The sequence below is a fragment of the Dipodomys merriami genome, unplaced genomic scaffold, assembly GCF_024711535.1.
Source record: "Dipodomys merriami isolate MVZ:Mamm:240054 unplaced genomic scaffold, mDipMer1.0.p SCAF_143, whole genome shotgun sequence".
Classification (NCBI taxonomy): Eukaryota; Metazoa; Chordata; class Mammalia; order Rodentia; family Heteromyidae; genus Dipodomys; species Dipodomys merriami.
Window position 1 is genome coordinate 1,992,696 of NW_027202749.1, and position 25,057 is coordinate 2,017,752.

Consider the following 25,057-nt stretch of genomic DNA (forward strand, 5'->3'; position numbering starts at 1 on the left):
GGGCGTCAGGAGTGCCAGGCTGGCAGCGTCTTCAGAGCGGGCCAGCCGGTGGGGCGGGCCTGGGGCGGGCACCCCGGCTCCTCCTGTCACCGTATTGTGTGGTGCTTGCTCCCCAGATTTTCAATCTGATGAAGTTTGATAGCTACACTCGCTTCCTGAAATCCCAGATGTACCAAGACTGCGTGCTGGCGGAGGTGGAAGGCCGCGCCCTCCCGGACTCCCAGCCGGTGCCCAGCAGCCCGGCCTCCAAGCAGAGCCTCAGCTCCGAGCACTCCAGCGCGTCCACGCCGAAAAAGGTGCCGGCCCGGCTGACAGGAGGCTGCGGTGTCCTCCGCGGAGGCGTCCTGCGGGGCTCTGGCTTTGTGGGCAGGGCCGCGTCGTGGTCAGGGCAGTTTCCTTGACTGACAGAAGGGTCTTGATTGTTCCATGGAGTTCTTCTGTGTACAGCTCTGTATTCAGATCCTTGGCTTCATGAAACGTAAAGCAACACTACAGTGTTGTCCTTTTTGTTCTTTTTGTGTGTGTGCTGGCTCTGGGGCTTGAACTCAGGATCCTGAGTGCTTGGCTTTTTGCTCACAGCTGGTGCTGTACCATTTGAACTCCAAGTCTGGCTTTTCACTGGCTTATTAGAGATGAGGTGGGTTTTTTCCAAGTCATTTCAAGATTCATTTTTTAAAATATCCTTAAGTATTTGCAGAGAAGGGTTTCGGTCGGGCAGGTCAGGGCTGTGAGTCAGCGCGTCGTACCCTGTCACCGTCTGCCATTCCCCCAGCTCCCCGACCCCAGAGGCCCCCGAGCGACCCCAGAGGCCCCGAGTGACCCCAGAGGCCCCCGAGCGCTGGGAACGGCTCTGCCTCAGGGCCCAGCCTCCTCAGTCGCTGGGATTACAGAGGGAAACTACTTGCACTCGCCTGACTTCAGTGATTTAATCGAGGCTCCAATTTTCTGGCAGTTAAGTGGAAAATCAAAGTCAGGAAGATCCCTAAATGAAGATGCGGGGGACGAGGACAGTGAGAGGAAGCGGAAAGGGGCCTTTTTCTCCTGGTCCAGGAATCGGAGCACGGGACGATCCCAGAAGAGGAGGGAGCAGGGGGACCTTGCCCACGGTACGTGTGGGTCCCGGGTCGCGGCCAGGGGTGCAGTGAGGGTGCCGAGGCCGTCTGCAGGAATGAGAAAGGCTGCACTGCGCCTGCGGCGTCTCACACTCACGCTGCGGGTGGCTGACTGCTGTGTCCCTCTCCTGCGGGGACCGTGCCTCAGCTTCGTCTAGGTCTAGGCAAGTCAGCAAACAACTTTTACATTTGTGAAAAATGTCGTGCTGTCGGCATCCGGCTCTTTGCTCCGTTGTCCCCTCTGTGGTTCGCTTCAGTGCTTCCTTCTGGACGCCTGTGCCCTGGCCGTGCCTGTCACAGGAGCCCTGAGCGTCTCTGCATGCGGGGGTCACGGGGGCTGGAGCCTGTCTGTGGAGGGGCCTCACGGTGCACAGGGGCCATCAGCCACCACACAAAGGCCGCGGGCCCCACACACGGTCAGACGAGCCGCTGGCCAGAGCCTCGGCTGCTGTCCACAGGGACGGCCGCGGGGGCCCAAAGAGGACCCTCTGAGCTGGAGAGCAGAGCCTGGTGAAGGGGCGCGTTGGGAGCACAGGGCTGGCCCTGTGTGGGCTGGCTGGGCTGCCTCCCCCGGCCGCAGCCTCCCACCTCCCGAGTGCCGTTCCTCTTCCCTCTGTTCTGGGACTGGAGGTGGTGTGTCTGTGTGTGTCTGTGTGTCTGCGTGTGTATGTGCGTGCCTGTGCGTGTCTGTGTCTGTGTATCTGTGTGCGTTGTGTCTGTCTCTGTGTTACGTGAGGACAGTCCAGGCTGTTGCTCTGGGTTCACACCGGCTGTCTCCTTGTTAAGATGCCCTTCGTGCCAACGGGAGCCTGTGCCGCCGGGAGTCGCAGGGCTCCGTGTCCTCCTCAGGGAGCGTGGACCTGGTGAGTCCTCCCCTCCCCCCTCCTCTGCCCCCTCCGCCGGGGCGCAGGCTGTGCGGACGAGACTGTCCCATGAAAAACCCAGCATTCATTTTAGAAATTGGCACCGGACCCCAGCTCAGGGGTCCAGAGGCAGCTCGGGTCACTGTTTGGCAGATAAGATGCTTGAGGACTGAATCCAGCTTGCATTTGCTTCTTTAATCCTGGTGTTCTAATTTGTTTGAGTTTTTGGCTCCCGCTACGAGCAAGGTCTGGCGCAGCCTGGCTCCTCTGCTGACTGCTGGCCACGGCTTGTTCTGGCCTTTGCAGCTGGGGAGGGGGCTGGGCAGCTGGCCTAGGACCTGAGGGGTCCTCGGTGAGTTTTGGGGGCTTGCTGCTTCCATGCAGAGGAGCTCTTCAGTTGTACCACGTAGGGTTTCGAGCTTGAGGGCTTTGCACAGACCCGTTCTCTTCTGCAGCCCGGCCACCCCAACCTCAGTGGCTTAGCGCCGTGCTGTGCCAGGAGCCAGCTTGCGCTCACCCTGGCTGCGCTCTCGCTGCCCCAAGTCCCTGGGCATGGAAGCTCCTGGGCCATCTTACCTCTGTGTGGCCCCGGGCCGGGGGCTTGTGCAGCAGCAGCCAGTCCAGTCTCGTGTCTCTGGTGTTCTCAGGGGCCACGGCGTGGCCTCTGGTGGGCCAAGCTGGGAGCCAGCACGGCCCCGCGTGCCTCCCCAGGCAGCCCCGAGGCCCCGCTCTTCCTGCAAGGCCCACATGGGCTTGCGGGGAGTCGTGCGGCCATCTTTGCAGCCAGCCCACCACTCTGCCGGCTGGGTTTGGAAATAACGCTCAGACTGTCAGGAAGGGTGATGATGAATGAGAGTGTGGGTCGGGAGGGGGTGACGGGGTGAGAGGGTCTGTGCTGAGCTGCGGCCTGGGTGGGCGCCACGCTCCCTGGTGGGCGGTGTGAAGGGCTTGTCCCCCACCCTGCCTCCTGCGCCTCCCCGGAGACGGCTTGGGTGGAGAGCCGCGTCTGCCCGGGCTGTGTGGGGGCAGGTGGGCCGCGGGCTCTCCCTGGGGAGCCACTCTGCACCCGCGACCCGTCTCCCTGCCCCACAGCCCGAGGCCTGCAGAACCCCGGCGGCCGAGAGGGACAAGGCTGCCCGGCACTGCTGCATCCACCTCCCGGACGGGACCTCCTGCTCGGTGGCCGTCAGGTCCGGATTCTCCATCAAAGACATCCTGGCGGGACTCTGCGAGCGGCAGGGCATCAACGGGGCCGCCGTGGACCTCTTCCTGGCGGGCGGGGACAAGGTACTGGCCCGGCCAGGCGTGAGCTCTCGTGCGGCTGCTGCAGTGCGCTCGGCCCAGCGGCTAGCGCCTCAGGTCTGCCGGCCTCCCCACCCCCGCGGGCGCTGCGGGGCTGCGCTGTGCGGAGCCCTGCATGCCGATGCGGCGGGCTATTTTTGACGCGGCTCTTTTGCTGTGTGCAGCTGTGTGCCCACGGGCCCGCACCCCCACATTAACCCCGGTCTCTCTGTGCTGCAGCCGCTGGTGCTCCACCAGGACAGCAGCATCCTGGCGTCGCGGGACCTGCGGCTAGAGAAGCGCACTTTGTTTAGGTAAGAGCAGAGTGCGGCTTCCGAAGCCCCGGGGGCTGTGTCTGATCCTCGGGGCTCCTCCTGCCGCGGTCACTCCCGGGCACTGCCCGTCTCCCCAGCGGGCACAGCCCTGGGTCGGTGCCCCATCTGGCGCTTGGCAAAGGTGGAGCCTGCCCACCCGCAGGCCTCCCTGGCTCTAGGACCACGGTGGGGCAGGGAGGGGTGCCCTCTGCCTGCGGTGCCGGGAGTGACCGGCGGCATGTCCCTGCAGCCCAGAGTTCACAGGGGCCTCGTGGGCTTGCTCGCACACAGGCCCCCTCCCTCGGAGCCCGGCGGGTCGCAAGGACTGCGGTGCTGTGTCCGGTGCCCTGTCCTGTCCGTAAGGTGACCTGTGGTCTTCACTGCAGGCTGATGCGAGTCTCTGAAAACGTCCCTCGTCCCTTCCCCTCAGGCTGGATCTCGTTCCGATTAACCGGTCCGTGGGCCTGAAGGCCAAGCCCACCAAGCCCGTCACGGAGGTGCTGCGGCCCGTGGTGGCCAAGTACGGCCTGGACCTGGGCAGCCTGCTGGTGAGGCTGGTGAGTGTTCTCCACGCGGGCCTGGCCTGGTTCTTTGGCGCCTCCATCTCTGCACCGACAAGGACCCGGTGAGGGGCTGGCACGGGCACGCCGTGTGCCACAGCCTCCCTGCCGCCGCTCCACTCAACCCTGTGGGAAAAACCCTTGTTCACTTGCACGGCTGTGGAAGACCTGCCATGTGCCCAAGGCGTTACTTCAGGGAACTCACAGAGACGCAGAGGCCCCGAGCCGTCCCAGCCCTCTGCGGGCTGGCGGGCGCTCCCAGAGCCGCGCCTGATGCATCAGGGCGCCGCCTGGCACGCGCGCTGGGCCGAGGAGGGAGACGCAGGCCAGGAGCGGCGGCGGGCAGGCGTCTCTGCCGCCGCTGCTGTGAGCACACTGAGTGTGCACTGAGTGTGCGCTGAGTGTGCGCGGCGGGGGCGTGGCGGTGTGCCGAGGCAGCGGCTCCTTCCTTGGCTGTGACTTCACATATGTTAAGGATGTTACTTTTCTCTCAAATTGGCTTCAAAATCGCTCAAGAGCTTTGATGCAACCAGGAGGAACTTACTCAATTATTCAAGAACACGAGCTCAGGGGGAACCTGAAGCGGTCTGCCCTGCCCCAGATTCTAGAAGTACCGGGCAGAGGCAGACCCGGCCCGGCTCCCAGCATGCCTCCCTCCTGCGTCCTGCCCAGGGCCTAGGTGGTCGCTTAGCCCCAGGGCCTCAGTTTCTCTATCTGCCAAGTGAGGTGTGGAGGGCTGTCTGGTGCTCCAGGGGTCTTTCTCCGTGGCAGGGGCTCCCAGGCAGCCCCCTCCAACCCTGCATTCCTCCACACCAGGAGTCAGTGACCCCTTTAGTCACCTGGCAGGTGTACAGACCGAAGTCCAGCTGGGACGCTGGCCATAGCGTGGCCAGCCGTGGCCCCTTCGAGCCCCGCCTTTCTGGTCAGGTTAGGCACACTCCTAATGACAGGGAGTTTAAAATGCGAGCGAGAAGTTCAGGTACCCCTGTGTGTGTGTGTGCATGTGTACTTGGGGCCTGGATGCTGTCCCTGAGCTTTCTCAAGGCTAGCTCTCTACCATTCAGGACATAGCCCCACTTCCAGATTTTTTGTGGTACGTTGGAGATAAAACCCCACAGGCTTCACTGTGTGGGTTGGCTTTGACCTGCAGTCCTCAGCGCTCAGCATCCTGAGAGCGAGGCTTGCAGGCGCGAGCCACGCGGCGCAAACAACGGTGGTGGTGAGTGAGCAGCAAGAGGGACCAGCAAGACAGAGGGCGCTTGCAGCAAAGGCGGGGCACCGGCCCTGGGCCCTAATTTCCATTGGGGTGCTCCTCACAGGTTTAGGAAGAGAGGAGGCAGGGAGGTTTAGGCCAGCCCTCAGGGGTTGTGAGCGGGAGACGTGTCGTGCTCACAGCATGGCCTCTGTGCCCTCGTCACCTGACTGCGGGAAGGGCTGCCCTGCCCGGCCCTCAGGGCCCCGGCCCGGGGGCACCCCGTATGAGATGCCTTTAAGCCTGGGTCATTCCTGCACCCAGTGGCTGGGCTGTGAGCAAGTGTTCCAGAAAGCTCCAACCTCAGTCAATGATCAGTGTGTCCTCTTTGTCTCTAGAGCGGGGAGAAGGAGCCCCTGGACCTCGGTGCCCCTATCTCCAGTCTGGACGGGCAGCGGGTGGTCCTGGAGGAGAAAGACTCTTGCAGAGGGAAAGGTGAGTTGGCCTGTGTCCCCTGCCCCTGCCTCCAGCCTGCTGCTGCGGTTGATGAGTGGCTGTTGTCTTCCGACTGACCGCCTTAGGCCCTCATGTGGGGGGGGGGAGGGGGCGAGGGGGGAGGGAGGGGGCGAGGGGGGAGGAGGGAGGGGAGGGGGAGGAGGGAGGGGAGGGGGCGCCCTGGCCTTACTCTCAGCTGGGGTGCTGCCCACTGCCATCACCAGGCTGGGCAGGGCCCTGAGGGCCTCCTGGCCGTTCAGCTGGGGCCATTCCGGGACTGTCCCTCTGGTAGGACAGACATGAGGACACTCAGTCTGCAGGACATAAGGGACACGGGGCCCCTTTGTGATTCAGGGACTGTCTAGGTGGAGGAGGAATTTTCTAGAAATTTGCCTTGGGGTGCTCTGCATGGAGGAGCGACCCCGAGGGCTGTGTGTGAGGTGGCGGTGCAGGCCTGTCCCCATGCTGCCGACCAGGTGGGGGTGCGTCCCTCCTGCTCAGTCCTCGACCAGGTGGGGGTGCGTCCCTCCTGCTCAGTCCTCGTCCCAGCTTTGCCTCCTCCCACCGCCTCTGCTGCAGTGAGGGCCTGCCCCCCCTCCCGCCCCCGCCCTGGAGGCCATGGGCTGAGGGCCTGCCCCCCCTCCCACCCCCACCCTGGAGGCCGTGGGCTGAGGGCCTGCCCCCCCTCCCGCCCCCGCCCTGGAGGCCATGGGCTGAGGGCCTGCCCCCCCTCCCGCCCCCACCCTGGAGGCCATGGGCTGAGGGCCTGCCCCCCCTCCCGCCCCCACCCTGGAGGCCATGGGCTGAGGGCCTGCCCCCCCCCCACCCCCACCCTGGAGGCCGTGGGCTGAGGGCCTGCCCCCCCTCCCGCCCCCCCCCACCGCCTCTGCTGCAGTGAGGGCCTGCCCCCCCTCCCACCCCCGCCCTGGAGGCCATGGGCTGAGGGCCTGCCCCCCCTCCCGCCCCCGCCCTGGAGGCCGTGGGCTGAGGGCCTGCCCCCCCTCCCACCCCCACCCTGGAGGCCGTGGGCTGAGGGCCTGCCCCCCCTCCCGCCCCCCCCACCGCCTCTGCTGCAGTGAGGCCTGCCCCCCACCCCCACCCCCCACCCCCTGCCCTGGAGGCAATGGGCTGAGTGCAGGCCAGGGCTCCGCCCACTGGGGGTGTGGCCTCAGCACCCCCCCCCCCCCCCACTTGGGTACTGGTGGATACGAGCCTCCTGTCCTGCTCAGGCCTGCTGGGAAGGGGCAGGCTGGACCCGTTTGTCATGACTGTAAAACTTACTTCCCAAGGAGTGCGCAGGCGGTTGGGTATGGAACGGGGTTCCAGCTCGCTGCTCCAAAAAGCAGGCGGCACACTCACGCAGAACGCTGCGGTGCCCCATCCACCGCCAGCCGGGCAGACCCGAGGGCCGTGGATCTGCGGGGTGGGGGAGGTGGGGAGGAGGATGGGAGGCCTGGGAGGCCCAGGGCCGTGGCCTGCCGGGTGAGCAGGATGGGGAGGCCGCCCCGGGTTCTACGGGGCGGGGGAGGCCCGGGCACCTCTGGCTTCTCTGCTGCTTTGCTGTCCAAGGCAGAAGAGGCGGCTGGCATTGTGTGCCGGCGTGGTGAGCCTCTGCCGCTGTAAAGCTCATCTTGGTGTTGGCATCCACAGACAAACAGAAGGGCGCCCCAGGCAAGCAGAAGGCCGTCCCGAGCTCCAGTCCCAGAAGCCACGCAGCCTCGGTGATTCCCTCACACCCCGGCCTCCCTGCCGCTCCCGCCCTTCCCAGCAGCTCTCAGCTCCTTGCCCCCCTCCCCTCCCCCCGCTGGGCTCCGCCGTGGCCCTGCTTGTGTCTGGGGGAGGCTCTGCTTTCAGGGGTGGGCGCCACGCCCCGTGGGGTCTCCCCTCCGTTCCCCCCGGGGCTGGCTCTCACTCGGCTGGGTCTTGCGCTTTCTTTTCTTCTGCAGTGGTGGTGGGGACACATACCGTGCTTGTTGTAAGCAATTATTGTGATTGATTTTCTGCAATGCACCTAAAAATTCTGTATCAATGCCCCTGTGTCTCAGGTATGACAGATGAATTGTGTATTGTCCTATGTTGAAATGTAAGTAGAACTTTGACTTTCCTTCTAATGCAGGGAGAGGAAAGAACACTAGGCAAGTCTAATTCTATTAAAATAAAAGGAGAAAATGGAAAAAATGCTAGGGATCCCCGGCTTTCAAAGAGAGAAGAATCTATTGCAAAGATTGGGAAAAAAAAATATCAGAAAATTAATTTGGACGAAGCTGAGGGTATGTGTACTCTTTAAACCCTGGTTTTCAGTAAATGCACTACCACTTTCTGTCCATCCAGCAGCCCCTTCGCCCGTCTGGCAGCGGGCGCCCAGAGGCTACACAACCCCAGGCAGCGGCTGTGACTGCTGCAGCCTCTCTCCCCTCCCCCGACGTGAGCTGCCCCCCCCCCCCGCGTGGGGACGTGGCTGGCTGCCAGGAGGGAGCGCGGGGTCTGAGCCGGGAAGGCCTACGGCTTGCTAACCTCCGCCCCCCCCCCCCCCCCCCCCCGCCTTGGGCCCTGGAGCCGCGCGGAGCCCTTGCAGGCCTAGGGACAGGCGCCATTACTGGAGCACGTTCTTCCTTTGGCAGCTTATGACGAGAAGCTTGGAAAGCAAGACCTGCGCCCCAGCCTCACAGCGAGCACACGCCGCCTGCCTCCCTTGGCTTCCCAGCCAGCGGGCCGTGTGCAGCTCTGGGGACACGGGCCGGGGCCGGGGCTCCCTGGGGTCTGTGCACTCGGTGCCACTTCCACGCCGGGGCACGTTCAGGCACCCTGAGCTTTACAGTGAGACACGAGGGGGAGGGGCTCTGGGGGGCCAGGTGGGGTGCCAGGCACAGGGAGTCCTTCCCTGGGAGCCAGCAGTCCAGGCCCAGGGCTACGGAGCTCTGAGGGCCGGAGGAGCTGTGAGGGGCCTCCTCTCGGATGGCTGGGGGGGGGGTGCCCTCTGCCCAGCACGCAGATGAATTTGAGCCCCTCTCCCCCTCCCTGTCATGCCTGCTGCGGCCCTCCCTGTCCTCTGTGCGTAGGCCACTGGCTTCCAACTTTGGGTCTGTAGCTGCAGCAGGGGCCCCTGGCTCTGTCATGCCCTGGTCTGGCCTTCCTTTCTGCCTCGACCTCAGAAGGGAGCCAGGGCTTTGGTGTGGACTCAGAGCTCTAGCAGCACACTGTGGAGCACCCAGCACTCAGCACCCACAGTGCTCAGTTTTGAGCTTTCTGGGCTGGGACTTCGCAGTGTGGTTTGCAGGGTGTCCTACAGCTAGCCGTTTTACACAGCGAAAACAGGTTGTGCGATCAGCCAGGTGTTGGGCTCTGCTCTGACGCTGCGGCTCACCGCTGCTGGCTGGCGGCTGGCTGGCGGCCGGCCGGAGTGCAGGGCAGCAGGCAGCTCGGGGCGGGGCGGGCCCTCCCCCTCCCCCTCCCCCTCCCCTCCCCCTCTCCCTCCCCAGCCAGCCTCCCAGAAGTCTAAAACACTGACGTTCTTTCGGTTTTCCTCCGACAGAGTTTTTTGAGCTCATTTCCAAAGCTCAGAGCAACAGAGCAGATGACCAGCGTGGACTGCTAAGGAAGGAGGACCTGGTGCTGCCTGACTTCCTCCGCCTCCCTGCCGGCTGCACGGAGCTGGCCCCGGCCAAGGGCTTCAGCGAGAGAGCCGCAGCCAGCCACGGCCGGGGGAGAGTGGCCCGGCGCGGGGACAGCTGGGAGCCAGCCCCAGACCCCAGCGACAGCCCGGCCACCAGCCCGGGCTCAGCCCAGAGTCCCAGCTCGTCCCACAGCGCCCCGGAGCCCCCTGGGGCGCCCCTGAGCCCCTCCCCGCGGCAGGACGGCACCGCGCAGGTCTGGAGGAGGCCATCTCCAGACGCGGAGGCTGGGGGCATCCAGACCGTGGAGGACGAGCACGTGGCCGACCTGACCCTGGTGGCGGAAGGGGACATCAGCAGCCCCAACAGCACGCTGTTGCCCCCCAGCCCCCAGGACCTCCCTGGACCCCCGAAGCCAGGTACCTCCAAGTTCTGACCTGCGCCCGGGCTGCTCGGGGGTAAAAGGGACAGCGTGGCCCTGCCCTGCCCTGCCCTCGTGCGGGACGGCCTCCTTTGCCGGTTCTGAGACGCGGGTGTGGGTGGCAGCCAAGGGCCGAGCCGCCAGGCCACCTCGCCGCGGCGCGCAGGCGGAGGGGTGAGCCAGGCTCAGGGACGGCCTGGGCAGGGCCGGTGTGAAACGTGGATTACTTTTTGAAGTCACACAGCTGGCTTTTCAGTGTCTCAGTCTCAAGTCGGAACTGTAACTAGCATCCACCCCGAGCAAGTCAGCGAGCCCCTGTGTTCGCAGAGCCCGGGGCCCCGGCCCGGCCCCGCAGCTGCGTGGGGGGCACTGGCTCCCGGCCGTGCCCCGGGCCGCGTGCTGTGCCCTGGGCCAGTGCTGCTCCTCCCATGGCGTTCGCCAGTCTCGAGTGTTTGTGTCCAGGAGTTTCCGGATGAAAGCATGAAGTTTAGTGTGTGCAGGTGAACAGCATGACTCCTGGCAGGAATGCGTCCTCCCTGGTCCCACTCGGGACTGGCCGGGTTCTCCAGGGCCCGCGTGGCTGTCCGGGTGGACGCGCCCCCCCCCACCCCCCGTGCCTCCGCCGTGCCCCGCCGGGGCAGCCGGGGCAGCCAGGCCCTGCTCCCGGCGCGGCCTCCAGCCTCCGCCAGCTCAGAGCAGCCGTGGCCAGTGCATGTTCTGCGCACCACACACATCTGGGCATTTGGGGGGCATTGCAGTAGGGTGAGCTCCCTAGAACTCTGTCCTCTGAGGTCTCCTGTGAGCTTCCTGGGCCCCTGGCCTGCGTCCTGTGTCCTTCCGCTCCTCTGTGGCTCCTGTTCGCAGTTCCCACCTGTGCTCTGATCTGTGTCCTTCTGAGAGTAATAAACTCTAGATCTCAACCCTCACTAGTTTCAAACTCTTTTCTTTTTCATTTGAAAATGTGTTTCCACAACTTAGAAATGTATAGATATGTTTCTTCCCTAGGAAAGTATCACACATTTCTGGGAAATTAAATGGACTTACCTTAATACACTGGCTTAAAAAACAAAAAAAAGCAGACCGTTTGGTTGGCAAAGCCCTGCGCCCCCTCGCACTGGCTCTGCCCAGCTGTCCCCAGGCAGGCACCGCAGCCGTCTCGGAAGTGGGGATGGAGTGGCCCCGCATGGCCCTCCCACCTGAGGGGCCCCACCCGGGCTCCCATCACAGGGGCATTCTGGGACGGAGGTGGTGCTGGGTGGACGGAGGTTGCCAGAATTGCTCAAGCCAGGAGCTGAGATCTGCTCTGGGGCCGGCGGCTGTGGAGCTCTTTCCCCTGGGTGCGCACTGGACGTATGGTGTGGCTGCGTGTGCTGGCTCTGTGCCCCTCCGTGCGGTGCAGCCAGCTTCTGTGGAGAGCCATGCCATGTCGTTTAGCCACACAGGACCAGGTTTCCAACCATGGAGGTACTGGGCAGGGGCAGCAGCACTCAGCGTGGCACCCGGCCGGGCCGCCTTTGCTGGAGCACCCTGTATGTGCCGGCAGGGGGCAGGGAGCTGGCTCTGCCCTGTGCCTGGAGACCAGGGCCCTGGCAGGACGGGGCTGGAGGCTGTGGTGTTGCCAGACAGCTGTGGGCACTGACGATCCGCTGCGAGTCGCCGGCTGGATGGATCCAGGCCTCTCAGGATTGTCTGTGGGAGAGGGCCCGGGTGGGGGAGGGATACCTGCTGTGCCTGTGTCTGTCCCTGTATGTGTGTGCTGTGTGTCTGCCATGGCGTGTCTGCCATGAGCGTGCCTGTCCATGAGCTTGTCTCCTGTGCCATACCTCTCAGTGAGTATATCTGTCCATGAGCATGTCTGTCATGAGTGTACCAGTCTCTGTCTGCATGTGTGTGTCACTGTGTGACTGCTGTGCATGTCTGTGTGTGCGTGTGTGTGTGTCTGGGTCTGCCATGTGTGTGTCACTGTGTGTGTATCTGTCTGCCGTGGGTGTGTCTGCGTGTGCGTGTGTGTCTGCTGTGCCCATGTCTCCATGTCTGTCTGTCTACCTTGCACATGTCTCCGCGTGTGTGTGTGTGTGTGTGTGTGTGTGTGCGTGTGTGTCTGCCGCGGGTGTCTGTGTGTGTGTACTCAGCTCCTTGGCCAGGGCTTCCTGGTGTGCCTTGCTCCGCCCTGGACCTGCCCCACGCTGCTTACCAGTGCAGGCTCCACCCGGACTTGCTCTCGTGGTGTCTAACAACTGCTGTGGAATGTCTCAGTGACAGGGCCACTAAGGCCCCTGCTCCGGGTGAGACAGTAGGATGCACTCCCACATCCGCGGGAGGGTGTGGGGACCCTGCCTTTGGCACCTTGTTCCCGGGAGGAAGAGGTGGTGATGGGTCAGAGGTCAGGGCTGCTTGGCTCTTGGAGAGTGCCTGGCCAGCAACGGTGCGGGGAGGGTCGCAGGGGCAGCAAGGGGCATCTGAGCCCTTGCAGGGCCTGTCCCATGCGCATCCCGGAGGGTTCCTGTCCCCCGCCTCAGCCACTGGAGGCCAGCCTCAGTTTCCTGGCCAGTGAGGTCCTCTAGCCCCCCGGGGGGCTAGAGGCTATCCTGGGACAGGGCTCCTGAGGAGAGGCGAGGCCCTGTGTCCTGGTAGCTCAGCCACCAGTGTCTCCTGCGGGGGGCGGGGGAGGAAGGGGGGTGTCTGGCCATGGAGTCGCTCTGGGGCCTGTGGTGCTTCTTACGAGGTCCTTCCATGTTCCTCTCTACCAGCTGAGCCTAGGAGTGAGGTTTGGGGGGGCTCTGTGCCCCAGGGGTGGGGTCATTGGGACCTCTTAGCCTCCTGTGGCAGGAGCCCAGGAACCTGGCGCCAGTGACCACTCCCCAACTGGGCACACCCAGCCCTGCGTGGCGTCACACCAAGGCCAGCACAGACCCCGGCCCGGCTTGGCATCCACGCGGCGTCCCCGGGCCTGGGTTCCCATTCGGACGCCCGCCTCGCCAGGCACCCGGACCTCATCTCCCCCCAAAGCTGCCGCGACTCCTGCCCGCCCGGTCACCTGGAGGCCGCCCAGCACACATCCTGGCACCCGGGCGCTCCCTGCGGGTGTGCCGGCGGCCACCAGCTGCCATGGCTCTCAGAGCTGGCTGACCGCCTTGCCCCCACTGGTGACAACCTGCCCTCCAGCTGCGTCCACCGCAGCGTCCACAGGCCCCGCCCCCTCCTGGACGGCTCCCTGGCCTCTGCCCCCCGGGGCGGGGCTGGCCAGCAGCGCTCCGCAGCGCCCCCCATTCCCATCTTTGTCTACCTTGTGGCCCGGGGGCGCCGTCCTCCCTGGCTGTGTTCACCCCCCTTTGAGCCCAGTCAGTATTTATTGAGTGAGGAACTTTAGGCCAGCTCCACCCCTCGCAGAGTGTGGAGGTCTCGGAGTGGGGCCGAGGAGGCCTGTGGTGAAGCCGCATCCCAGGCTGGGGGCCGGGTGAGGGTCCCCTCCGGCAGGAGCCCGGGCCTTGGACAGCACCCGGGAATAGGTTGTGGGCAGAGCCTGGACGGGGTCCAGGGAGAGCCTGGGAGGTGGCTGAGGGGCCGGTGCCCCTTCCTGTGTCCGGTCCCCGCCTGTGTCTGGGGGGTGGCAGGACCCAGCCTAGATCAGACATAGCTTCATGGAGAGCATTTGTGGGTGGTGAAGAGCGGCCAGAGTCAGGGCAGTGGCCCAGGGGTGCCCGCCGGGCAGGGGAGGGCATCCCGGTTGTCAGGCCTCTGAGCAGCAGTGGGTGGGTGAAGAGCCGCAGGCATGAGCTGGCAGGCTGGTCAGCCAAGGGGCAGGCCGGGAGGGAAGGTCGTGGGGGAGCTGGGGCAGAGGGCACAAGGCAGGCCCTGCTAAGGCCTGTCCTGCCTCCTGGCCAGGGCCCATGGGGGGGGCTACGGTGGCCCCTTCCTCAGGGCAGGCCCGGTGGGGACTGTGGGAAGAGCTTGGACCGGCCCCCCCCCAGCCACAGACATGGCAGGGTCCAGCACAGCCCGCGGGCACAGGAGGCAGACACACAGCCCCGCAGGCCCCGGCCCTGTAGCCTGGTGGAAAGTAGGGGCCAGGAGGGGCGAGGCGTGACCCCGGAGCGCTGGCAGGATGTGTGCAGAGTGACCAGAGGACTGAAGACAGGGAGACGCTTCCGGTCTTGTCAGCTCCACGTGCTGGCTCTGGGGTGCTCACGATGCAGAGGCTGGAGAGGCCCCCCCTCTGCCGCCCAGCCCCCGGGGAAGGGGGCTGTGGGGGAGGGGGGAAAGGAAGGGGATCAGGGCCTCCACAGTGCAGCTCAGAGGGAACTGAGGCTGGGGCGTGAGTGGAGCACGCCAGTTCTCACAGCCTGGGAGCAGGATTGCTCCCCGCGGTCCCCACAGCCCCTTCTCAGGGCGGCCCGGCCTATGCCAAGCGGCACTCCGGGCCCACCACTGCCTGCTGGCTGAAACGCACCGGCGTCCATCCCAGAGGGGCCACCACATGCCCCCGAGCCGGCTGGGACGGGGAGGATGGGGGGGACTGGGGGGGGAGGACTGGAGGGGCTTGTGCCGAACCAGCAGCCAGGCGGGCGGACCACAGGCAAGGCCAGGGCCAGGCTGTATGGGGGCAGGTGGGGTGCCGAGGGGCTGGGCCTGGTGGAGACGGCTCTCCACGCCCCACTCTCTGGAGGCCAACTGATCCCAGGCCTAAACTCCCCCATCCACCCGCAGCAGCTGTGCCTGCTGCTCCCCACTCACAGACCCGGCCAGGGCATCCGGGCAGATCAGCACAGGGACCGGCAGCTCCTGGGTGGAGGCTGCCAGGTGGGGCGAGGTTCGGCGCGGGGCCCGGCTGGCACTGGGTGGTGGTCTGCTCTGGGTGGCCGGGGGTGCTGGGCACCCTGGGGACTGCAGACGTGCTGGTGGACTCAGACCTTTCTGAGGAGGGTCCAGCAGCAGCTCCACATCTGGGAAGCCGACGCTCCCCGGCCTTCTTGCCCGGCCTGGGCCCTGGCTGGAGGGCCTCAGTGAGCACTCGTGGCTGTGGGGTGAGTGCTGGAAGGCCAGGGCTGGGCCAGTGGGTAACAGCCTCTCTTCTCCCCTGGCAGGGGGCAGGGCCCGTGGCAGCCAGGGCCTCCCAGTCAACAGGATCATCGACGTGGACCTTGTCACTGGCCCGGGCCCCGGGCTGGGGCTGTGGCCGGGTCCCCGGGGGAGGCCCGGTGGGCCGCAGACGTCAGACGGGCCCGGCCCGAGCCCCGTCCCAGGTGAGCCCTCCGTGCACACCGGCACGCACCGCGCCACCTTTGTCTGAAGCTGCCTGGCCCGGCCTCCATCTCAGACGCACAGTCCAGAGGCCCTGGACATGAGCCGTCCTCACCACACTCGGGGGCCAGGCCGGGCCTCAACCTCCACAAATAAAGTATTTTTGAGGACACATCGCGTGTTGGCCTCATGCTGAGTGCCGGGGGGTGGGCAGGGCTGCCCTTTCAATGAGAACACGCGGAGAGTCCGCCCAGGAGAAGGGACCCAGGAGGCCAGCAGTGGGCCAAGGGGGGGGGGAGGACGCCAGCTCCCAGCCCGAGAGCCTCCAGACCCAGACCCTGACCTCCTCTCCCTGTCCCTTGCAGATTGGGCCTGGTCTTTTTTTTTTGGTCAGTCATGGGGATTGAACTCAGGGCCTGGGCGCTGTCCCTCAACTCTGCAACTGAAGGCGAGCACTCAACCACTTGAGCCACAGTGCTACTTCTGGTTTTCTGGTGGTTTTTATTGGAGATAAGAGTCTCATGGACTTTCCTGCCCCGGCTGGCTTTGAACCGTGATCCTCAGATCTCAGCCTCCTGAGTAGGATGACAGGCACGGGCCACTGGCATCTGGCTTTTTTTTTTTTTTTGACAGTACTAAGGCTTGAACTCAGGGTCTTGGGCCCTTGCTCCATTTCAGCTGGTACGCTTCTACTTGAGTCACACCTCCACTTCTGGCTTTTTGATGGTTAAAGATTAGAGTCTCAGATTTGTCTGCCTGGGCTGACAGCACCATGATGCTCAGACCTCAGCCTCCTGAGCAGCTGGGATGACGGGCCTGAGCCACCACCCCCTGGCTAATCCTGTCTTTTGATGTCTGCCCCACTCTGTCTCAGGCCTAGGCTGGCCGCTAGTGGGGTAGAACTTGGCTGGTCAGTGTTCTGACTCCTGGGCACCAGCCTGGGGTCTTCTGGCCCCAGTCCCTGCACCCTGACCTCGGCCTCTTAGCAGGTGGTCGTGAGGGCATCTCTGGAGGGACAATCCAAGCTGAAGCCTGACTGCATTCAAGGTCCAGAAAGAGGGTCAGGCAGTGCAAGGCCCTGGACAGAGTATTCCAGCTATGGCAAGAGCCCTGCCAGGAGGAGAAAGCTGTGTGCCACAGGGCGGGGTTGAACACAAGAACTGTGCCTCAGCCTTCGGGGAAAGCCTCAGCAGTAAGCAGCCTCTGGGGAGGCGGAGGTCTACCTGGTGACCATCCTGGTTGCGTTGTGTGTCAGAAGTCATCCAGGAGCCCAACACACAGTGTGCTGCTGTGGATGGGTCCAGAGAGCAGTTCCTGGTAGACTGCCTACGAAGGGAGTCAGTGCTACCGTGTCCTCAGTACCGCTTGACCCAGTACCACCTTGCCCTCAGTACCATCTTGACCCAGCACCACCTTGCCCTCAGTACCGCTTTGACCCAGCACCACCTTGCCCTCAGTACCATCTTGACCCAACACCACCTTGCCCTCAGTACCGCTTTGACCCAGCACCACCTTGCCCTCAGTACCATCTTGACCCAGCACCACCTTGCCCTCAGTACCGCTTTGACCCAGCACCACCTTGCCCTCAGTACTGCTTTGACCCAGCACCATCTTGCCCTCAGTACCATCTTGACCCAGCACCACCTTGCCTTCATTACCGCTTTGACCCAGCACCACCTTGCCCTCAGTACCATCTTGACCCAGCACCACCTTGCCCTCAGTACCATCTTGACCCAGTACCACCTTGTCCTCAGTACCGCTTTGTCCCAGCACCACCTCGCCTTTGTATCATCTTATCTTCTGCAACACCTTGCCTTTAGCACCCCCTGTGCCAACCTTTGTCCAATTTCATTCTCTCTGCACAGATGGGAGAAATGGAGGCCTGGAGAGAGTAGGGTTTGGGGTACACAGAAAACTTCAGTGCCCGGACAAAGTATAGGTGAGGCCCGGTGTGGCTGTGCAGCCGCAGCTGTCTCAGGGGAGTGGACGCTGGCTGGAGGCGGCCCCACCGCTGTCCGGCCAGGCACTGTCATCTGGCCGCAGGCAGGGCAGGAGGGCTGTGCGGTGCAGAGACCAGAGACTGCCGGCCCAGCTCTGGTCCTCTAGCCTGTCACATTGGCAGCAAGAGGTGGGAAGGCTTCCTGGAGGAGGCAGAGCATCTGCAGGGGTCCTGGACGCCCCAGGGCTCCGGTCTGGGCTCACGACAGTGCTCAGCTCTGGGCGTGCCCCCCTCCCTGAGCTGACCCTGTGTGCTGTGGGGCTCTGCCTCCCCCGGTGCCACCATCTCTGGCAGGGGTCCCTGCCAAGTCAGCGCCGAGTCGCTGTGTGGGCCTGCAGAGACTCGGCGCAGGGGTCACACACCGAAGAGCTCAGCTCTCTAGCCTATGTGGGATCTGAAGCCATCTGGGGGTCCTGGAGCCGGCCGGGGGTCCTGGAGCTGGCCAAGGAGCCTGGAGCCAGCCGGGGATCCTGGAGCCAGCTGGGGGGTCCTGGAGCCGGCCAAGGAGCCTGGAGCCAGCCGGGGATCCCGGAGCCAGCTGGGGATCCCGGAGCCAGCTGGGGAGTCCTGGAGCTGGCCAAGGGGCCTGGAGCCGGCTGGGGATCTCGGAGCCAGCTGGGGGGTTCTGGAGCCGGCCAGGGATCCCGGGGCTGGCTGAGGGTCCCGGAGCCGTCAGGGGGGTTCTGGAGCCAGCTCGAACTGGCCAGGGTCAGGCCTGTCCTGTCCATGTGGCCCCACACACTTCCCGGAAAGGCTCCAGGCTGAGCGTGAGGCTGGCATCCAAGCGCAGCTGGGCTGAGCCCCGTGGGAGCCACTGGCAGAGCAGGGTGCAGGGCAGGGGTGGGAGGGGGTGCGCGGCTCCCCACGGGGCCACGGATGCAGCCGGGGTTAATCATTGCCGCGAGGCCTTGACCCCACTGCTCGCAGCCCTGCTCCCGCCTCCCCCGCCCCTGTGGCCAGCCAGGAGGAGCCATGGGGAGCCCGGCCTGGATCCCCAAGCCCTGCTCTCTCACCTCCCCCGGACCCTGCGCAATCCTGCTGCTGCTGCTGCTGCTGCTGCGGGGGCCCCCGGCCAGCGGGGTGAGAGCCCAGCCACGCTGTGGGCTTGCTCTGGGCTCCGGGAAAAGGCGGGAGGGGTCGGGACAGCGGCGTGGAGTGGGCTGAGGCTCGGCTGGGAGCAGAAAGCCGGTCCTTGCCGGGAGCCACGGGGCGTAGGAGGCCTGGGCGCCCGGGGGCCCGGCCCCACAAGGCCTCCCCTGGGCCCACTGGCCCCATTCGACCTGCACCCTGTGGCTGTGGGGCCCCGCCTCCGCTGGGCCAGGGGTGGGGGCACTCTAAGGGTCTGCAGCTCTTTCTGGCCACACCAGGACTTCCCGAGGGGCAGCTCAGCTCTCTGGCTGTGCCACGGGGCCAGCGGTCGAGTGACTCGGGCTGGGGGTGGAGGCCAGCGCAGGCCTCGGGGACAGTCAGTGTCTCTCAGAGGCCCCAAGAGGGAAACCGAGGCTTGGTGCTGGCCGCCTGCCCGCACGGTGGGCGGGCTGGGGGGAGGGGTCTCCCACAGTGTACCCATTGCCCTTTGATGCCACCAGAACCATACGGATCCCCAGGGACCGAATGCCACGGACATCCCTGGGATCTACACAGTCCCTGCGACCTCTGTGACCCCCGAGGCCACAGCCACTGGGGCTCCGAAGGCTGTGACCCAGGGGTCCCAAAGCGGAGGTCTCTCTCCTCTGCCCAAGGCGGCCCCCTCCGGCCTCAGCCCCCAGGGCCCAGGTGAGCGGGCTCCGGGGAAGGCCCTCTGGGTGGCGCAGGCGGGGTCTGTTGGGCCGGGCGGTGGGGGACCTCCCTCTGGGCTCTTGCAGTGCTCACGGAGGCCGGGCAGCCCTGCAGATTCCCCTTCCGCTATGGTGGCCGCGTGGTGCACTCCTGCACCTCGGAGGGAAGCGCCCGCAGGAAGTGGTAGGCTCCGTCGGGCAGAGGCCAGCGTCCGGCCGGGTCCGGCCCGCCCATGGGGGCTCGGACGCCACGTGACCCCTCACACTGCTCCCCAGGTGTGCGACAACTCACAACTATGACCGCGACAGGGCCTGGGGCTACTGCGTGGAGGCTGCCCTGCCCGCGGAAGGCCCAGGTGGGTGCCGGGGCGGGGAGGGGGGGACAGCCTGGGCCCAGCCGGGAAGTGGGGGGGTCAAGGAAGATGGCAGCGGCCTGGGGAAGGCTCCAGGGACAGCACCTGTCCCGGGAGAGGCCCGGCTAGTGCCACGGCCATCAGCGGGGCCACGGCGCCCTCTGGTGGTCAGACCCCAGAACGCTGTGGCCACACACAGGAGCTGGGGTGACCACGGGCCCGCCTTCCCTCCCTGGCCACCGCGCCCCTGGTAGTGTGGGTTCTGTGCTCAGAGCCCCTGAGCAGGTGGAGGGCGCTGGGAGGAAGGGGAGGCCAGTGCCCCTGAGGACAGGGTGAGGAGGGGGGCATCTGAAGACTCAACAGAGGCCCTTGGCAAGCTGGTGGGTGATGAGGAGCCCCAGGACGCCTGTCCCCACGCCTCACTGCCCTGTGTGTCCCCAGCGGTCCCTGACCCCTGTGCCTCTGGACCCTGCCTCAATGGGGGCACCTGCTCCAACACCCAGGACCCTGTGTCCTACCACTGCGCCTGCCCCCCGGCCTTCATGGGCAAGGACTGTGGCACAGGTAAGGGAGCCCGGGGGCTTGGGGACCCAAGGCGGGCCCTGGCGGCCCGTCAGGGAGAGGGGGCCGTGGGGGGGGACTGCAGTTTCAGGACATGGGGCTCCTTGTGTGGCCTCCAGAGAAATGCTTTGACGAGACCCGCCATGAGTACCTGGAGCCGGCCGAGCGCTGGGCCCGGGTGCAGGGGGCGCGTGTGGAGGAGTGCACCTGCCGGGAGGGCCGGGCTCACTGCGAGGATGCGCGTCACACAGGTCTGACTGGCCGGGCGGGGAGGCCTGGGCGGGTGGGATGTCCCCCCACCCCAGCCAGGCGCAGGGCGGGGGGCGGAGGGCGCAGGGCAGGGGGTGGGGGGTGCAGGGCGCAGGGCAGGGGGCGGAGGGCGGGGGGCAGAGGGCGGGGGGCGGAGGGCGGAGGGCGGGGGGCGGGGGGCGCAGGGCAGAGGGCGGGGGGCGGAGGACGCAGGGCAGGGGGCACGGGGTGCAGGGCGCAGGGCAGGGGGCGGAGGGCGGAGGGCAGAGGGCGGGGGTCGGGGGGTGGGGGGCGCAGGGCAGGGGGCGGGGGGCGCAGGGCAGAGGGCGGGGGGTGAAGGGCAGAGGGCGGGGGGCGGAGGGCAGAGGGCGGGGCTCCATGTGGCCCCCGCCTAGCTTCCCAGCTTCCCCCCAGCGTGCCCCAGCCACCCGTGCCTCAACGGAGGGACCTGCCACCTGATCGTGGGCACTGGGACCAGCGTCTGCGCCTGTCCCCCGGGCTATGCCGGGCGGCTCTGCAACATTGGTGAGCTGCGCGTCCGCCACACCGCTTGGGGTGCATTGGGGTCCCCCACGGCCCCTGCCTCACCCCTGCCCTGTGCCACAGTGCCCGGGGAACACTGCTTCCTGGGGAATGGCACCCAGTACCGTGGCGTGGCCGCCACAGCCGCCTCGGGCCTGGGCTGCCTGGCCTGGAACTCGGAGCTGCTTTACCAGGAGCTGCACGTGGACTCGGTGGGCGCCGCCGCGCTGCTCGGCCTCGGCCCCCACGCCTACTGCCGGTCAGCACCCAGTGGCCGCCTCGTTCTGGGGCCAGGGCGGGGGGCAGGGCAGCCTCAGTCTGACAGGACCCAGCCCCGTGGGGCACGCCCAGGCGCCGCCCCCCAGGAGACCCACAGGGCTCGGCACCGCGTGGTGGGTGTCCGGTCGGACCCTGCCCTCTCCGATCTACTGCCTGTCCCCAGGAACCCAGACAAAGACGAGAGGCCCTGGTGCTACGTGGTGAAGGACAACGTGCTGTCGTGGGAGTACTGTGACCTGAAGGCCTGCGGGGGTGTGGCCCGGGGCTCCCCAGGAAGGGCTGGGAGGGCGCCTGCGGGATTCAGTGTGACCCCGTGACCTTTGCTCCCAGAATCCCTGAGCAGAGCCCAGCCCCCGGCCTCCGGGGTCCTGCTGGCCCTGCCGGCACCGGCGCCGGCCACACGGCCCACCTGCGGCAGGAGGCACAGGAAAAGGACATTCCTGAGGCCGCGCATCGTGGGCGGCTCGTCCGCCCTCCCCGGCTCCCACCCCTGGCTGGCCGCCATCTACATCGGCCACAGCTTCTGCGCAGGGAGCCTCATCCACACCTGCTGGGTGCTGTCCGCGGCCCACTGCTTCTCCAACAGGTGCGCACCGACCCCCACGCCGCGCCCGCTGCCTGGCCATCCCCCCCTCCACCACTTCCCCAGCCGCCCACCCCCGGCTCCACCCTACCCCACTGCACACAGCGGCTGTGTCACCGGAGGGCCCGTCCTGGGGACGGGACTCCTGTGGGACCACCCCAGCCCTGCTGGCACTGGGGTGCACAGCCCCTCCTGTGGGGCTCAGGGGTGGGGCATCCACGGGGGGTGCACCTGGGTGGGGGGCTGGGTGTGGTTCTTCCCTGGCTCAGACCCCGTCCCTCCTGGAAATGTGGTGTGAGGGGCGCCGGCGAGGGGGCCGCACATCCTCCTGGCCCTGCTGCCCACGTGTTTAGAGCACCCCCTTGGAGAAGGGAACCGGGGGATGCACAGTAGAGCTCCCAGGCCCTGCCAAACCTGGGAGACTGAGGCCCAGCCCATTCTTCAGCGGCCGGCAGTGGGGGGTTGAGGCCCATCCTGCTCCCACAGGGAGACATTGAGTCTGAGCAGTGCAGGGAGGAAAGCCCTGGCCGGCCCTGGGAAGGCCGGGCTGCGTCTGGGGATGCCGTCGGGAGGAGGCTCCAGGCCAGCCAGGCGTCCGCCCCCAGCACAGCCCGGAAGGCACAGCTGCGGTGTGCTCTGGGGTTGTCGGAGCTGGTGGGGGTCAGGCCAGGGCTCTGGTGGCAGCTGTGGTCCGCTCCTGAGCGTGGCAGTGGCCGGAGCCTGGCACCAGGAGCCTTCACAGGGACACAGGCCTTCCGCTCTGCCATGGTGGGGGAAGCCAGCCTGGGTGGCCTGAGGAGAGGCCCAGGTCCCTGCTCCGTCCACCCCGCTGTCCAGCCCCCCCAGGGACAGTGTGTCGGTGGTGCTGGGCCAGCATTTCTTCAACCAAACAACGGACGTGACACAGACGTTCAGCATTGAGAAGTATGTGCCCTACTCCCTGTACTCTGTGTTCAACCCCAGCAACCATGACCTCGGTGAGCAGGACCCCCAGGCCAGGGGACCTGGGTACCCCAAATCAGAACCCTGATGCGGGCGGGAGTCAGAGGCGCGGCCTCACTGGGCGGGAGGAGGCCTGGCTGGCTCCCTCCCCAGCCTCCCAGCATCAGCCCCCGTGAGCCTGCGGCGGTCCCCCAGGACCCCATCCACTGTGGGCCCCCACTCCTCAAGCTGCCCCTGGTCTCTTTCCACCCAGTCCTGATCCGGCTGAAGAAGAAGGGGGACCGCTGTGCTGTCCGCTCCCAGTTTGTCCAGCCCATCTGCCTGCCCGAGGCCGGCAGCTCCTTTCCTGCTGGGCAGAAGTGTCAGATTGCAGGCTGGGGCCACGTGGACGAGCGTGAGTGGACGGAAGTGGCAGGTCGGGGGCTGGGGCCACGTGGACGAGCGTGAGTGGACGGAAGTGGCAGGTTGGGGGCTGGGCCATGTGGACGAGCGTGAGTGGACGGAAGTGGCAGGTCGGGGGCTGGGCCATGTGGACGAGCGTGAGCAGCTGTAGCCCGGTACTGGCCCTGGGGGCGGTGGCCCGGGAAGTAGGCCGGCTGAGCCAGCATGTGTCCCGCAGACGTGGGCGGCTACTCCAGCTCTCTGCGGGAGGCCCTGGTCCCCCTGGTGGCTGACCACAAATGCAGCAGCCCGGAGGTGTACGGCGCAGACATCAGCCCCAACATGCTCTGTGCCGGCTATTTTGACTGCAAGTCGGATGCCTGCCAGGTGAGCCGTGCGCTGCACCCGGCCTGGACCGCGCGCTGGGCGTGCCCAGACCCGGGTGGGACCCGTGGTGGGGATGCGCCTGCAGCACTGGTGATGCACCCAGCACAGGAACTTACTGGACGAGTCTACGTGGCCAGCGGAGAAGCCTCCTCCATCAGTCGTGAATACTGAGGCAGAGGTGGCTCAGGGTCACAGATTCCAGATGACGCTCAAGCGTCAGCCAGTGGCTTAGGACGTCCCTAGTGTCACGCGGCAGGCCCATGCTGTGGGAGGCCTCCGCAGCCACCCAGGCACCAGTGGGTGGCGCTGATCTGCGACTCTGTTGCAGGGGGACTCGGGCGGGCCTCTGGCCTGTGAGAAGAACGGGGTGGTCTACCTCTATGGCATCATCAGCTGGGGAGATGGCTGCGGGCGACTCAACAAGCCGGGCGTCTACACCCGCGTAGCCAACTACGTTGACTGGATCAATGACCGCATCAGGCCTTCCAAGCGGCCTGCAGCGCCCTCCTGAGACCCCCAGGGGGGCGTGCCGCTCTTTCCCTTTCTCCATCTCACCCAAAATAAAGACATAGCCAAGAACCTGGCCCACATAGCCGCCACCCTGGCTCCCACAGGGCACTGCCTAGGCCCGTGGCTGTGGACAGTGTGGCAGCTCATGGTTGTAGATCCCGCCACCACCCCTGACAGGCTATGTAAATAGCCTGGATATGTAAATAAGAGGATCATGGGTATGTAAATAGTATATGTAAATTGAAGGATCACAGATATGCAAATATGATATGTAAATAGGAGGATCATGATCCAGGTAAGCAGAGCCAAAAAGCAAGAGTATCTCAGAAATAACCAGAGCAGGGCTGGGAAGGTGGCTCAGTGGTAGAGCGCTTGCCTTGCATGCATGAGGCCCTGGGTTCAATTCCTCAGCACCACATAAGCAAAAAGAAAAAAAGCCGGAAGTGGCGCTGTGGCTCAAGTGGTAGAGCGCTAGCCTTGAGCTGAAGAGCTGAGGGACAGCGCCCAGGCCCAGAGTTCAGGCCTCACAACCAGACCCCAAAAAAAAAAAAGAAATAACCAGAGCAAAAAGAACTGGAGATATGGCTCAAATGGTAGAGCACCTCCTTGAGTGAAAAGGCAAAGGGACGGCAGCCAGGCCCTGAGTTCAAGCACAAAGATAGTAATGGTAATGGTGTGTTACAGTGAGGGGGTGGGGTGGGCAGCCAAGGCCACACCTGAGCTGTCCCAAGGCAGGACGTGGGCCGAGTCCACTCCGGCGGTGAACGGGGGGTTGATCCAGCAGCCCCAGGGCCATGACGCCCGAAAGATGACAGCCTCCCTGGGACTGCCTCCGGCCACCAGCGAGATGATGGGCTGCTTGCCAGCGTCCTCTGCCGTGACTGCTCTGAGGGGGCTGGGAGCAGGGCCACACACATGTCACAGATGGTGACCATCTGGGCCGCTGCACCCCCTGGAGCCCGGTGGCCTTCAGCCCCAGGATGCTGAGTTGGTGTAATGGGAAGCGTGGCGGGGGGGGGGGGGGAGGGAGCGTGGTGGGAACACGGGTCGGACCACCCAGCCCTGTGTGCGGTGGGAGGGGCTGGTCCAGCACAGGAACCCCTGCTGGAAACAGGGCGTGGCAGGGAAACCGGCCAGGGTGTGGCAGAGGCCAGCAGCCGCCGCAGTGCCTGGTGCTGGACGCCCTCGGAACTGGGACCGAGGCCAGGGACACACCGCCGCCGGTCCTGCCCCCAGGGGCCGTGGCGACCACAGGCGACCCGGGCCTCTCCCTCTGGGGAGCCACAGTCTGTGCTTCCCAGCTCAGGCTGGGCCTCAACCTGTGCCGCTTCCGCCCCGACAACTGCTCAAGTCTCCGTGCCTTACTTTCTCCTTTCTTAAAATCCTGCCCATGGCCCTCAGGGCTCTGGAGCTGAGCAAAGTG

The 25,057-nt window shown here is 65.8% G+C and overlaps 2 protein-coding genes across 8 annotated transcripts in view; both read left to right on the top strand.

The window, feature by feature from the left end:
* Rgs12 (regulator of G protein signaling 12) overlaps window positions 1-16,156 on the top strand; it is a 74,500-nt gene extending 58,344 nt beyond the window's left edge. For 3 of the 6 annotated variants that reach the window (XM_070021762.1, XM_070021761.1, XM_070021760.1), the window contains 11 exons: window positions 117-296; window positions 953-1,106; window positions 1,899-1,975; window positions 3,068-3,262; window positions 3,497-3,570; window positions 4,001-4,127; window positions 5,721-5,817; window positions 7,468-7,538; window positions 7,934-8,087; window positions 9,350-9,847; window positions 14,934-15,252. In XM_070021762.1, coding sequence (XP_069877863.1) covers window positions 117-296; window positions 953-1,106; window positions 1,899-1,975; window positions 3,068-3,262; window positions 3,497-3,570; window positions 4,001-4,127; window positions 5,721-5,817; window positions 7,468-7,538; window positions 7,934-8,087; window positions 9,350-9,847; window positions 14,934-15,139 — 1,833 coding nt within the window. In that variant the 3' untranslated portion in view covers window positions 15,140-15,252. Of the gene's footprint in view, window positions 1-116; window positions 297-952; window positions 1,107-1,898; window positions 1,976-3,067; window positions 3,263-3,496; window positions 3,571-4,000; window positions 4,128-5,720; window positions 5,818-7,467; window positions 7,539-7,862; window positions 7,901-7,933; window positions 8,088-9,349; window positions 9,848-14,933; window positions 15,253-16,079 lie in introns of those variants that run through there. The other 3 variants (XM_070021757.1, XM_070021759.1, XM_070021758.1) reach the window with 3 other exon arrangements.
* Window positions 16,157-18,058: 1,902 nt separating this feature from the next.
* On the top strand, window positions 18,059-23,703 carry Hgfac (HGF activator). 2 transcript variants are annotated; one of them, XM_070021605.1, is made up of 14 exons: window positions 18,059-18,169; window positions 18,679-18,865; window positions 18,955-19,051; window positions 19,144-19,223; window positions 19,662-19,784; window positions 19,901-20,032; window positions 20,445-20,555; window positions 20,637-20,811; window positions 20,995-21,083; window positions 21,162-21,417; window positions 22,252-22,391; window positions 22,610-22,750; window positions 22,976-23,124; window positions 23,453-23,703. In XM_070021605.1, exons 1-14 carry the CDS (start codon window positions 18,062-18,064, stop codon window positions 23,633-23,635), a joined length of 1,971 nt encoding a protein of 656 aa, XP_069877706.1. In that variant the 5' UTR covers window positions 18,059-18,061; the 3' UTR covers window positions 23,636-23,703. The 2 variants fall into 2 exon arrangements, with proteins under 2 accessions (XP_069877706.1, XP_069877707.1); XM_070021606.1 differs by having other exon boundaries at window positions 22,261-22,391.
* Window positions 23,704-25,057: the final 1,354 nt, after the last annotated feature.